The sequence below is a fragment of the Lissotriton helveticus genome, chromosome 9 (assembly GCF_964261635.1).
Source record: "Lissotriton helveticus chromosome 9, aLisHel1.1, whole genome shotgun sequence".
NCBI classification, from domain to species: domain Eukaryota; kingdom Metazoa; phylum Chordata; class Amphibia; order Caudata; family Salamandridae; genus Lissotriton; species Lissotriton helveticus.
In genome coordinates, this window is record NC_136070.1 from 578296600 (window position 1) to 578309916 (window position 13317).

General features: G+C 45.6%; 1 protein-coding gene across 7 annotated transcripts in view; it reads right to left on the reverse strand.

The window, feature by feature from the left end:
* The window catches only part of RCOR2 (REST corepressor 2), a 248168-nt gene that overhangs the window by 50531 nt on the left and 184320 nt on the right, over positions 1–13317 (reverse strand). For all 7 annotated transcript variants that reach the window (XM_078660543.1, XM_078660539.1, XM_078660542.1 and 4 more), the window contains exons 6-9: positions 12845–13006; positions 11808–11926; positions 11646–11715; positions 10499–10717 (exon numbers count right to left, since the gene is read on the reverse strand). In XM_078660543.1, the coding sequence (XP_078516669.1) occupies positions 10499–10717; positions 11646–11715; positions 11808–11926; positions 12845–13006 (570 nt within the window). The remainder of the gene's footprint in view (positions 1–10498; positions 10718–11645; positions 11716–11807; positions 11927–12844; positions 13007–13317) is intronic.

Below are 13317 nucleotides of genomic sequence, written 5' to 3' on the forward strand. Positions count from 1 at the left end.
TTGACCCTTGCAGTACGGACGTGTTTCCTTCTGTATTGCCAAAATTCTCTTTGTGCTGAGGAACAACTTGCCTTGTATGGTGTTAATCTCTGCCCCTGAGAATATCTTCAGCTGTTCCAGTTCTATTGACGACTTTCCCCAATGGATTGAAAAACCCAGTTGGATTAGTGTTTGTATTACCTGCTGGATGCGTTTGCACTGGCTGTAGGAGCTTGCTTTCACGAGCCAGTCAGTCATCGAGGTAGGGGTATACATGTATTCCCTGCCTTCTTAGGTGCGCTGCTACTGCTGCTAGGCATTTTGTAAACACCCTTGGTGCCGATTTGAGCCCGAATGCGAGCACTGTGAACTGGTAGTGAGTCTTGCTGATCACAAATCTTAGTAGGCGTTTGTGCCCTTTGTTGATGGGGATGTGCAAGTACGCGTTCTGTAAATCTATAGTTGCCATGTAATCCCTTTCCTGTACCTGGGGTATTACTTCTTACAGCAATGTCATTTTGAATCTTTGTGTCCTTATGAACTTGTTTAAGAAGCTTAGGTCCAAGATAGGCCTTAGTGTTTCATCTACCTTTGGTACGAGGAAGTAGTTTGAACAAACACCCTTGTTTCTTTCCCTGTATGGTACTATCTCTAGTGCCTCCTTGTTGAGCAGTTCCTGTGCCTCTAGTAGCAAGAGTGACTTGTTGCTTGGCTTCTTCTTTGGAGGTTGTTTTATTAGTTCTATACAGTATCCGTATTGTATGATGTTTAGTATCCATTTGTCCGTTGTGACCTTCTTCCATTCTTGGAGGAAGCCCCTTATTCTGCCTCCTACTGATGTTATATGTTCGGGGAACTGTTTGTCTTGTGAAATTTGTTCTTGGACTTTTTTTCTCTTTGAATGCCCCCCTTGAGGTGTTATCTGGGTGGGCGTCTGCTTTTTGGCGAAGTCACTTGGAGGTAGGTAGTTGCCCTTCTTTCCGTGCCTGTCCTCGTCCGTTTGAGCGACCTCGAAAGGACTGGCCCCGTGGCTGGTACTACCAGTTCTGCTGCTGCTGTCCCTGTTGCTGCTGTCCCTGGCCGTTTCCCTGATAACCTTGTTGGAAGGTTTGGTGCAAGGTACTTGGTTGGTTGCCTCCCCTACCATTTGGCCTTCTTGAGGGCGTACCCCTTCTTATTCCTCTGAACTGCAGTGCTCCCATGGACCTTGCAGTTTCGTTATCTTTCTTGAGTTGAGTTAACTTTTCGTCAACTGGTGTTCCAAAAAGTTGTTCTCCATTGAAAGGCGTGTTCAGGATGTTATTCCGTACCTCAGGCTTGAAGCCCGAAATCCTACGCCATGCTTGCCTTCTCTGTCACCCCGATCATCATCTGCCTGTTGGACGGCTCTTCTGTGTCCAAGACCGACTTTAAACATGTTTCCCCCCCCCCCTCTACTAGGTGGGTTGCCCTTTGTTGTTACTGTTCCGGTAGGTGCTTCAGGAGTTGCCCTACTTCTTCCCAGTGCTGGTATGCATGTCCGTTGATTAGGGCATTGGAGTTGGCGATGCGCCATTGGATTGCCGCACTCCATTCTACTTTCCTCCCCGTGAGGTCCATTCTCCTACTCTCCTTGTCAGGAGGTGGTCCTGCATTTCAGGGCACATTGGCCCTCTTCCTAGCTGTTGCAGTAATTATTGAATCGGCTGGCACTGATCCTTGGGTTTTTCCTCCTCCAATTTTACCCCATATGTCTGTGCAGCATTCTTGACCACCATATTATGAAGGCCTCGAAGGGTATGCGTCTACTCCTTCTTTCGGCGTCGAGGTCATGCCACTCTAAGTCTGGCACCTCCGAGGACGGCTGTTCCTCCTTGCCTTCTCCCTCGAAGTAATACAGGGCCTCTAACTACTATTCTTCGACCGATTCACGTGTTTTCGGCGGTTCAGGGTCCTCGAAGCCCCTTTCGACCTCGGACTTAGTCAGGATGGTGTACTGACTCATCTGGTCGTCGAAGTCCTTCTTCAGCTGCAGGATGCTTGCCATTTCGGCCTCGAGCCTCCTTTTCTTCCTTCCCATCTTGGCAGCCAGTTCGGTGTCGAGGGCTTGAGCGATTCGTGGTCGTCGACGTTGTCGAAGCAGTTGTCGACCCTTCCTTTCTCAGAGTCGAGGAGTCCTTTTCGGGGGCTTCCTTTGACGACCTTGATTTTTCAAGAGACTTCGCCGTCCGGGAGTCCTTTTCGAAGGATCCGCTGTGCTCTTTGTCCTTGGGTGCAGTTGCTTTTGTCGACGGCACTGTTCCCTTCAAGGACTGTCTCACTCTTTCGAGTGTCGGTCGAGTGTTTGGGGGTCGTCGACTCTTACCTCCTTCGATGTTTTCTTATGGACTTCGACAACAGTGCAGTCCTCTGGTCCTTCGGCGATGTTGTCCTCCTCCACTGGAGAGGCCCAAGTCTCGGCGCGATGGAGGTGGCCCCTGCATGGTGTGGTTTGCCCTTCTCTGCCTCTCTTACCCTGAGGGTCTTGGGTGTGAACGCCGAGTACGCGTTGCAGTCCTCGCTGTTGTGGTCGAGCAGTAGGCAGAGGTTGCAGACTGGATGCTGGTCCTTCTGGGTGTATCTGTGGTGGCAATTCGTGCAAAACTTGAAGGGGGGTTTGTCCATTCCTGCACTCTCGTTTGAACGCAGAGTTCTCTCGAAATGTTCTTCTCCTTAGTAGTCCCGGCTACCTGACCTGTAGTCGGGTGCGTTGATAACCCTCGATTTTATCGATTTTTCCCGTTTTCCGTTGATTCCTCTGCCAAAATTGTGGAACTCCTCGACAACGATCCAGACCCAACGGCGGAAAAAAGAATCTGAAGATGGCGACCAAAGGTGGGAGCTTTCAGAAGAAGCGCATCGACGTCACGAAGGACACCAAATGGTAGTATCTCGACGCCCACCAGGGCCACGGAAAAAAAGACTACAATTCCAGATCCAACCACTAGATGGCAGAATAATGCACAGCATAGTGAATCCACAAAGATTCACGCTGCAAAACCGAACAGCTTTAAGACAATCTATATTCCCATGGTGTGCATTATTTTCCATGTATTTCTCCTGGTTTCAGGAGAAACATCTTCTGCACTTGCATTGTGGGGTGCCTTTATGTACAGAGATCTGGGTACAAATGCCCTATGCTCTTTGTAGAAGGTAAGAGTTCTTCAATCTGTGGAGCGCGCCCCCCCCCCCAGGGGGGGCGCGCACTCCACCCTGAAATCTTACCTTTGTTTGTCTTTTCCTGTCCGGTGTCGCAAGTCTTCCCCCATTTCAAATGGAAATTTTTGTTCGGCAGAACACTGATAACAGAGGGTTGGAGAGGGGAGGGAGGGGAATTAGATGGGGCCCTTGCTTTGTCATGTTAAGAGCGAACAGTTATTTTTAATCGTCCCAGGAGGGGGTTAATTCGTAGCGCTGAAAGACTTTAGCTGCAGCGGAAGGCAAAAGTCTCCTCTGATAAAATCGAAAGCAAACAAACAGACAGTCCTTTTCCTTTGGTTCGATTTCATAGAGCGGAGGAGACTCCTTGCCTTCCACTGCAGCTGAAATGACTTACTTTCTTTCAGTTTTAGGAGACATCCTGCCTCCCACTGCAGCTGAAGCATTTCAGCTCTATGAATTCAACCCCTTCCTGGGATGGTTAACTCTTAGCAGAAAGGAGACAAAGTTTATTTTACAATTACACAGGCAGGCACACAATGCCCCACAGGGCTAAAGGGGCTTCAAGTTGCCAAAAGAAAAATGCCAGCCAGCCATGTGTTGTTTAAAAAGCCTGCAAATTACTTGTCTTGACAATAAATATGCTTATAAATAAAGTAGTATTTATTCCTTTGTAAAGTTACTTTTCTGTCTTTCTTCCCTTTCATTATCAGTCATGGATAATTCAAACAGCCCTAGAAAATAATTAAAAGTGCTTTCTATTTATATGTGCTGTTCGAAGTAGGCACAGACAAGTGCTGACAATACAGCTTTAGGTGACTGCTTATTTTTGTACCGCCTGGGACATCAAAATAATGAGCTGGCAACCCTAATTATAAAACTGGAAGTTTTTTGCAAGATCAGCACATTTATTTCCTCCACCCTGAACCCTGGTTAATGCCAGAATAGCAATAATCTAACATATCTGAAACCCTATACTGCCGTCAATAACCTGCTGAGTTACTTCAAGTGTCTGGGAATGCACCCTGAATTCACACAACTCACTCCTCATTCTTGCCCTTCACTTTCACGGTCACCCTGCCCTCAAAACAGCAATCACAATCTAGTCACACTGACCCCGACGCACTCACACCATTCACCCACTTACCTGCACTCACAGTGACCACACTGCACTTATGCCACTCGCCCTGAACTCACACCAATCTCCCTTCACTTACCCTGCGGTCACATGAGCAAACTGCTTACTCTGCACTCACAGTGATCACTCTGCACTCCCTTGCACTGTTTACCCTGTACCTCACCCTGCAGTCACACAAGCACACTACTCAACCTGCACTCATGTGACACTTCACTCACCTGCCCCACTCACTGCTCAATCTGGGATCTCACTCAAATAAGCCCATCATTACCCATACATTCATTCGTCCCACTCTGCAATTACATCCGCACCCAAATTCATATGGTCACCTCACTCACCCTGCAGTCACTCCTCTTACCCTACTTACCTTGGCTCACCGGGCACTCCCATGGCTCTCCATGCACTTACATAGGTAGTACTGCCACCCACACAGCACAGAGGGTTAATGTGCCTGCTATAAAGAATGTGTACCATGCAGATCAAAGAACGGAGTGGGAGTAAACAATGAGTAGTGCTATAAAAAAATGAAATGTTTGCCAGAAAGGTGCTATATAGAGAGATGAGGTGCATTGTTGGTGAGTGGTAGTGAGGGAATTCATGGAGAAGGAGGAAATGGGGGAAGAGGGCACCAAAAAAGACTGTTGCACCGTGTGCGACCAGTGCTAGGGCCAGCACTGGCTGAAAGGTGCTACAGAGAGTTGAGATGCATTGTTGGTGAGTGGTAGTGAGGGAATTCATGGAGAAGGAGGAAATGGAGGAGGGGGCACCAAAACAGACTGTTGCACTGTGTGCGATAAGTGCTAGAGCCAGCCCTGGCTGGAAGTGTTAGCCTCCACCTGAAGTTCGGGTCTAGTTGCGCCCCTGTACACAAGTATGGGTAAGTCGTGCCCCATCAAGGTTTTTGTCCTAAATTACAAAAGGATACATTTACAGGCACTGCAATCCAGCCGTTCAGGGGGGCCCTTGATAGAGGCAGCTCTGTTTTTTGCCCTGATGGCCTGGAATAATTCCTAAATAGATTCTTGTAAATACAGTTTTGTTTCATTTCTTTTTAATGTGATTGATGTGAGAGTCTATTACTTTTTGCAGAGAAATGTTTTGTTTCATGTAACAACCATAAAAAAGTTTTTTAGATCAAAATGGGACCTCGTCTATGAGCTATTGGAGGATATCACAGATATTCGCTGTAAAATTAGTGGGCTCCTGCTTTGTTACAACAGTAAAACCACACATCACTATCTCTGAATATTAGATGTAAACACTTTTCGAATTTACAGTCACTGTTTTGGCTGAAAATGTCTGCAGAATATTCAACTTGGAGAGAAACAGCTATCAAAACTCTCTTGCCTTTCAGCATGTCCTATTTATGTGAGATTGGGTTCTCAGCACTTGCGGTATTAAAGACTAAGTACTGTTCAAGACTGGATGTGGAGCACAACCTGAGGATGGCAGTAGCAAAAACCCATCCACAGATGGACCGTCTCTGTGGCGAAAAACAGGCACACCCGTCACATTTATGTTGGTGGTGTTATTAATAATCTATGTCCTGTGTAAAACAAGGCATCCAAATAAAAACAAGTTGCGCACATTTTATCTTGGAAAATTGTGTTTTGAGCTGTGTAATAAGCGTCTGTCATTTCACCACACCCACTCACAAACCTGCAGTGTCCTAAACACTCTTATTGTGTTGAACATTATGTGCTGGATATGTCCCATGATATGTGCATGGCAGTCGATTGTGTAGTGTGCCAGGTTCCTGAAATTTATGTTAGGTGGTGGGTGGGCACCAACATCTAAAAAGATTCAGCAGGGGGGGCTCAACCTACAAAAGTTTGAAGACCTCTGAGGTAAGAGAACCAAGGCGGACATGACCACCTGGGAGCCTCTAGAATCAGTCATGGATGTCTTGAACCTCTCCAACACTAGGAGAATCAGTGCTCCTGGAGGGAAAGGGAAAATAAACACCAGGTATCGACAGTGCATTCTCCAGAGAATGGGGATGGTAGTGCCTTGACGTGACAGACAGAAGTATTCCCCACAGCTGAAATGGTATGCATTCCAAAGCTTGGTTTAGGTCCCATTTGTGGGAAGTGTTTTGATGAGAGTGTTTTCCACCCGTGAAAAGTGGTTTGCTAACGGATACATGTTTCTTGAAAGTGTCCACTTGTAAATAGACTGTTCTGGTCTCGAGAGACGGTAGGAGACAGTCTGCTGACTATTCATTTGGATACAACATAATGGTGGGGTGTTAAAATTTAGTATTCTCTTGCCACGAATTTGGCTCTGGGATGCTTTAAGCGGCAGGAAGATACTTTTAACTCTAAGTAATTTATGTGATTGGCTGCCTCCAAGACGCACCACAGCCCTCCTGGCTGTCCTATGTGTGCTTCTCAGCCCACGTGTAGGTCATCTATTATAATGACCTGGGTAGAGGTGTATTGAATACCCTCCCCTTGAACATGTTCTCTATATTCCACCATTTCATCTCCTTGCTGACTTGGTCTACAAGAACCACTAGAACCTCCCACTTTCCCATTGTGTGCGATTACTGGTGCTTAGCTATTCCAGAAAAGGTTTCATGTGAAGTTGCCGTAATGGATCAAATGAATGCAAGAGATCATACCCAAAAGTTTTATCTACACCATCAGACACTGAGACATCTGGGAAAGGAAAGCCTGTTCCTACAATGTATGTATCTCTTCAAAGTAGGGGACGCCTTTTCTTCTACTGTATTCAGATATATCCCTCCACGGAAAGTATTTTTAGTTTCTAGAATAGGGAAGATTTTTTCAAATTCACTCTGAACACAAGTTGATGAAGCAGCTTCACCGCCTTTTCACCGCTGGTAATGCATTGCTCGGACATGTTTTTATTTACTAGCCAATTGTGCTAGTAAGTATGCACATGAATAGTCCCTCTCCTGAGGTGGGATAAGCCTGTGGTCATGGTCTTCGCAAATACTCTTGGTGAGCTTTATACCAAAAGGCAACACCTTTAACTGATAATGTACCCCCAACACCACAATCCTGAGGTATCCCCTATGTGGAGGGTGTATAGGAATGTGGATGTAGGTGTCCTGTAAATCTATGGTCACCAAGAAGTCCTTTACTAACTGGGGTATGACAGCCTGTAGTGTTTTCATCTGGAACCCTTGGGGTTTTTACGAACTTGTTAAAATGTAGGTTCGGTATGGACTCCTGGCCTTGTTCTGGGACCGGGAGTTAAACTGACAAGCCTCCGGTGTTTCTCTCCTCTAGGGGCACGATCTGTTGCCACCCTTTGTAGTTGTTCTTGAACCTCCATTTGGAGTATGTGTTCCTAATCTTTTGTTTGGTAAAGTTTATATGAATTCTATCCAATACCTGTGTTGTATAGGGTTTAGCACCAAGTTGTTTTAAGATACGGGCTCCCAGGTGCTTAGGAAGCCCTTTATCCTCCACCCTACGGTGAGGGGACACCCAAAGGTCAGTCACATTTGATGACAGCGAGGCTACACCTCTTGAGGTGCGGACTCTAGTCTTGTTTCTGCTACGAAAAAAACATTCTGGCTTGTTGTGGTTGTTGCTACAGTGTTAATTGCACAAACTGGTTCCCATGTAGCATGTATTTGTTGTTAAAAACGGCTCACGTGGCGTCGAAAAGGCCCGCGTCGACGACCGATTCGAGATGGAAGGTTGTATGGAGTAGAGAGGTACTGAACGAGAACAATACCGACGTAGTCGAAGGCCTTTTGGCCTTTTAAAAAGTTTTATTTTGATTCAGAGTTGGAGTATAGGAGTTTGCATCCGAACCCAATGGCGGAAAAAAACAATCTGAGCATGGAAAGGATGCCCATGCGCACTGTAGTCCAGGGGAGGAGTCACCTATCTCGTGATACTTCGAAGACTCCTCCAGGACAACAAAGTGCAATCATCCGGACCCAACACTAGGCGGCGATCTATGCACAGATATGAATTCAGCAGCCCACATGCCTCGAACATAGGATATTCTCTCCTGGTCTCTTCTATGTGTGCTGCTGCCTCTTTTGATTGCAGGTTTAAATATCTGCAGAGCCCCTATGGTATTAGGTGTTTTGTTAACCTTATTCATTGACTACAGTGTCGTCTGATTGCCTCTAAGGAGCATGTCGACAATATTGGCCTGTACCTTAGTGTAAAACACAGTGGAGGCTGCTAACCGATAAAACGGGTGGGGTGGATAGTTGAGGCACTAACAGGCACTGATAAAAATCAGCAGTGCCCTTAGGCTCAACGCCAAAGCTTTCAATCGTAGTCGGTTTTAAACAATGTTTATAACGGACCACGATTGAGCGCTCTAGAGTTGAGGCTGAAGGCACTGAGAGTGTCTCACAGTGCTTGTCAGTGAGCTAAGTTCGCTTTAAATAAAATCTAAAAGGGGTTTACTTACCTACTTCCTCTGTGCTCCTCTCCGTTTTGTTGTCAGGCTGTGGCTCCAGCACAGACTCCCAAAACCTCAGCCAACTCCCCCCCCCCCCCCCTGCCAATCCAGATGCTGCTCAGTCAGAAAGAGAGAATCACTAGGATTGACTGGAGCAATCTGGCTTTACCTTCCCTCAGACACTGGGGGCCTGTGCCTGCTTGCCACCCAGCTGTCTCAGGCAGCTGGGTGGAGAAGTTTAAAGTGCGCATGTCAGACTGCTTGTCCCAAGGCAGCCAGCCAAAGTAACATGTACACTCTAAACTGGAATGAGTACCACAGCCCCCTGCTGCCAGTCAGCAGCAGTGGCCCCGCCCTGAACACGGCTCGGGCTGGAAGCAGTGAAAAATGAAATGGTAATAAATTCATTTTATTACCATCTTATTTTTCACCTTTGCTGCACTAGCAGCGGGGGAGGGGGTGGAGGGGCACCCTCCTCTGCTCTAATGGAGGGTTGAGATAATCGCTGGTAAAACAAGAAATATACAACCACACCCGTCATCTCGGCACACTGTCTGTGGCCAGTTGTCTACTAGGTGGGTCAGCTTCTCCTAGTGCGGATTTGAGGCACCCATCTACAATGTTTTTGCACTACTCTATGACCTTGACCTTGACCTTTTTTTAGGTCTCGCCTAGCGCTTGCAAGACTACTGTTGTCAGTTTTGCTTCGGAAGTGGGACGGAAGCTCCACCCAAGCTTCTGGTTGTCGCGCGTCAAAAATGCGCGCTTTTAATTGGAAGGGAGACATGTTTGTACCCTCCCGGTCTCCTGTGCCTGCCCGGACAGGAGATGTGTACGGTGCGTTTCCACTTTCTTCTCGTGGGCGTCTCTCTTTGATCACGGAGTTTCAGCACAGCGCGCGCATGGTGCGCTTTCACTTTCTTTTACTCCATATTGCCTGCCCTCGCATGGATGCCGTAGCGAGCCTAAATAAGATTGTTTGTACGGTGCATCAATGGTTTCCCGTTTTGCATTTATGAAGCTACTTTGTTGAAATTGCTCCAGTGAGGTGAACTGGGGAAAGCAGGTGTCGGTGGAAGTTTGTCTAATCTAAAAACACATCTTAAAGGAGCTAGTCATGTGAGAGCATCCCTGCACCCATCCAAAAGCCTTTTTCTTCAGATTCAGACATGGGAAAAAACATGCACATACATGAAGTGAATACAAAGAGATTTTAGTTTGCTTGACAGAACGCATGCCATTGATATGCTTACTACGACTGTGATTACACCTCTCCATGTATGAGAAGGAAGTTCACAGTTCACTTGTTCCCATCACACCTACACAGCAAGATAATGACTATCACTAATAAACTCCACATACATTGTATTTCGTATTTCTCTCTTCTGTATGTAGTCAATGTAGTTAGTATTTTTCTCTTATGGTAGTCAATGTAGTTAGCAAACCATGCTTACAAAAAAAAACATATCGTATTCATGTAGAGAATGTGAAGAGTGTGAAAAGAGTTTCCTTTAGTCATCACAGAGAGCATTATAATTAAATCATACATAAAGAAAAATACAAGAGATTATTTCTAAGCACCTTCAGGTCTCAGAGAACGTACAGGAGGTAAACCGGATACATTTCAGAATTTGGTATGTTTTTGTTTTCTAATTCAACATATTGGTAAATGAGAAAGCAGAATATTGTTCTTTTGTTCAAAGTAGTCCTCAAGTAGCTTCTTGCATCACACAAGAGTCACAGGCATTAGAGTTATGGCCATGTGCCTTTCAACCCACTCCACCATTTGTTCCCTGAGGTGCTCACCTGGCGCTTGAGGGACACTAGCTGCGAGTCGAGCTGTCGCAGGGCGAGAGCAGACATATCAGGGCTGGAAGAGATGGCGTTAATGTCCTCAGGGTGCAGATACATGCCCTTGGGGGGGCGTCTTCGTGAACGCAGTGGGTGATGTCTGTACTGCGATACCTGAGACTCCTTCTTGATTGGACCCGCTTTGACAGTCTCCTGCTTCAGCTCAATGGGTTCCTGAAAATTGGAAGTGTGGCATGAGTGGGGGAGGAAGAGACCGTTGAAATAGTGTGGGAGAAGAAAAGAAAAAGGCAGAGAAAAGAGGGAAGAAGTCAAAGAGGAGAGAAGAGAAAACAGGCAATGGAAGAAGGAAGCCGAGTCGGAGAGAGAAAAGACCAATAAAGAAAGACTGGGTAAGTGAAGAATTTCTGACCTCGACATTGCACAAGGATGCTCAGATATCTTGTGTGTCATACCTCCAATACTAATCTGCAAACTACCTGCTGTGCACTGCAATTCCCTAGATCAAGTTGTGCCTTTTATCAGGAACAATATCCCATAGATGACGAATTAGTCCGTGCATTTTCGACTAATATTCTCTCTTTGGAGCGATCTCGCCTGTGATGATCTATGTGAGAACTATTTATTGACTATCATTATTCTGTGAGATGGTTAAGGTAGCTGTAACAAAGGCTGAAGCGTGCCAACTATGCTCTTTACCTCCAGATAAAACTCAAGTCATGTACACTCTGAAAACACTCAATATATGTATAATATCCAGAATGAGGTCTTTGTTAACTCAAGTTACTACTGCAGCTTAATGATGCACAAGTTGTCAAACATGTGCCTAAATCCTTCTGGATAACAATATAATGTATTCTGCCATCAGGGGAAAATGCCACTAAATTACATTACAGACAATAAAATTAAACAGTAAAAACAACAAAAATTTAGAACCGCGCTTCAGAAGCTCTATTGTCATATCCATAATATTGTTGCGGCAGGAATGTTCACCCATTTAAGTAACCCGGCCACCAAGAGATCACCACTATCAGATTTGAGGGCACTCATTAATACAATTTTAAAAATAGAAATAACCAGATTACATCATTCTTTAGCGCTTACAGCAATGGGATTCACACTGCCACCAAATACCCATTTTTACCTCTTTTTTAGGATCAAGAAGGTCTACTTCCGTGTCCGGAACTTTCTTGCCTTCCTCCATTTCCTCAGGACTGAAAGCAAATGAGAATGGATTAGAACTGTTTCTATTTCAGCCCACATTGTGTGCCTGATTCCCAACCAGAGAGGAGAACAGGAGTCACACCTTTCTTCCTTCTTGGCCATGAGCTTGCGAGCCTGGCGGTCCATCACGCTCGTCCGCATCCGGGTCTTTTTCCAAGAGTAGTAATATTTCACCAGGCTCGGAATAACCTTATCCGGCAACTAAAAAAAAAGATGACAAGAGCGTCATGAGCTTTTTAAATGCAGACAGTATGATGATGGCCTACTTTGGAGCCATTGCATCTCAGTTGCAATATGCAACACCCCAGGCTGCTGCAGTGTGGAAACTCTTACGCCCCAAGCTTTTCTAATAGAGGGTTATATAAAAGCCAACCCTACCTTGCAGCATTTTTTTATTACTCAACCCATTGCGCCCCTAGGCTTAATGAGTAGCACCCCATTCGAATTTAGTACTTGGACCCTTACACATTCTGCCCAAACATGCAGAATATCTGATTTTCTCATAGCGGGACTCTCACCCACCTAACCTAAAAATAGCCTTCAATTCAAGTAATGGAACTGTCATACATCCAAAGGCCAATGCGCGCTATCCCCACTATTCTAAGTACTGGAAACTTCAAACACCTTTACACTAACATGCAGCTTCCGAAGACTCACCCAACTTGGGTACCAAACCAAACAACAGTAGCCCCTAACATTCTAGTATTAGGATTTTCATACACCCAAACCATAATGTGTAGAATATACTACTCTTCCAGTTTTCCATGTAACACCCAGTACTGGGACCCACACAAACAATGTCATCAAGAATGTCAAAATGACCTGAAAATGAATGGGTACAGGTGAGGTTAGTATGGATAGGTTGGGAAAGATGGCTGAGTAAAGATGGAGCGAGGATGAGCAGAGAAAGCTGGTTGTGGAAGGTGACTGGAAAGAGGTTGCAAATAATGTATTGGGAAGGGCGTGCAGGAAGGCTGAGTGAACGAGTGTGGCCGCTGTGTTGGGAGGGAACACAGGGAGTTTTAGGTGATCACATTTGGGGCGAGAATGTCCAGTAAATTGGGAAATTAAAAAAAGAAGAAAAAAAAGGTATGGGAGGTGGACGAGAAGTACCATTACCATCTGCTGGATGCGTTGAAAGCTCTTTCCATGGAAGCTGAAAGCCTGTTCGAAGAGCACCTTGTCCTCCACAGTCCATTCGTCTGGGAACGGGGTGAAGTTTGCCAAGTCTGCAAGGGACCTCTCCACATCGTGTTTGTGCCAAAGCAGCATCCCTAGGGCCTGTAGGCAGAAGACAGTGAGAATTGCAGAAAATAGTCTTTTTATTAATCAAACTAGAGTGCACCAACACATTAAAAAAATTGCCTTTCGAGTCCAAACAAAGATCCTTCAATAAAGAGCCAACACATCAAAAGAAATTAAAACCTTGCTCTGTCCCTTAAAAGAAACGCATTCATTTGAAACAAAGCATTAAAAATAGAGAATTAATGAGCGCTACAAATTATTCGTGACAAGCTGGCAGCCTCACCTCTGTCACAAATCCTTAGACGCTGTTTAAAACATTGGTAGGCACCCGTTGAACAGGGTTTATG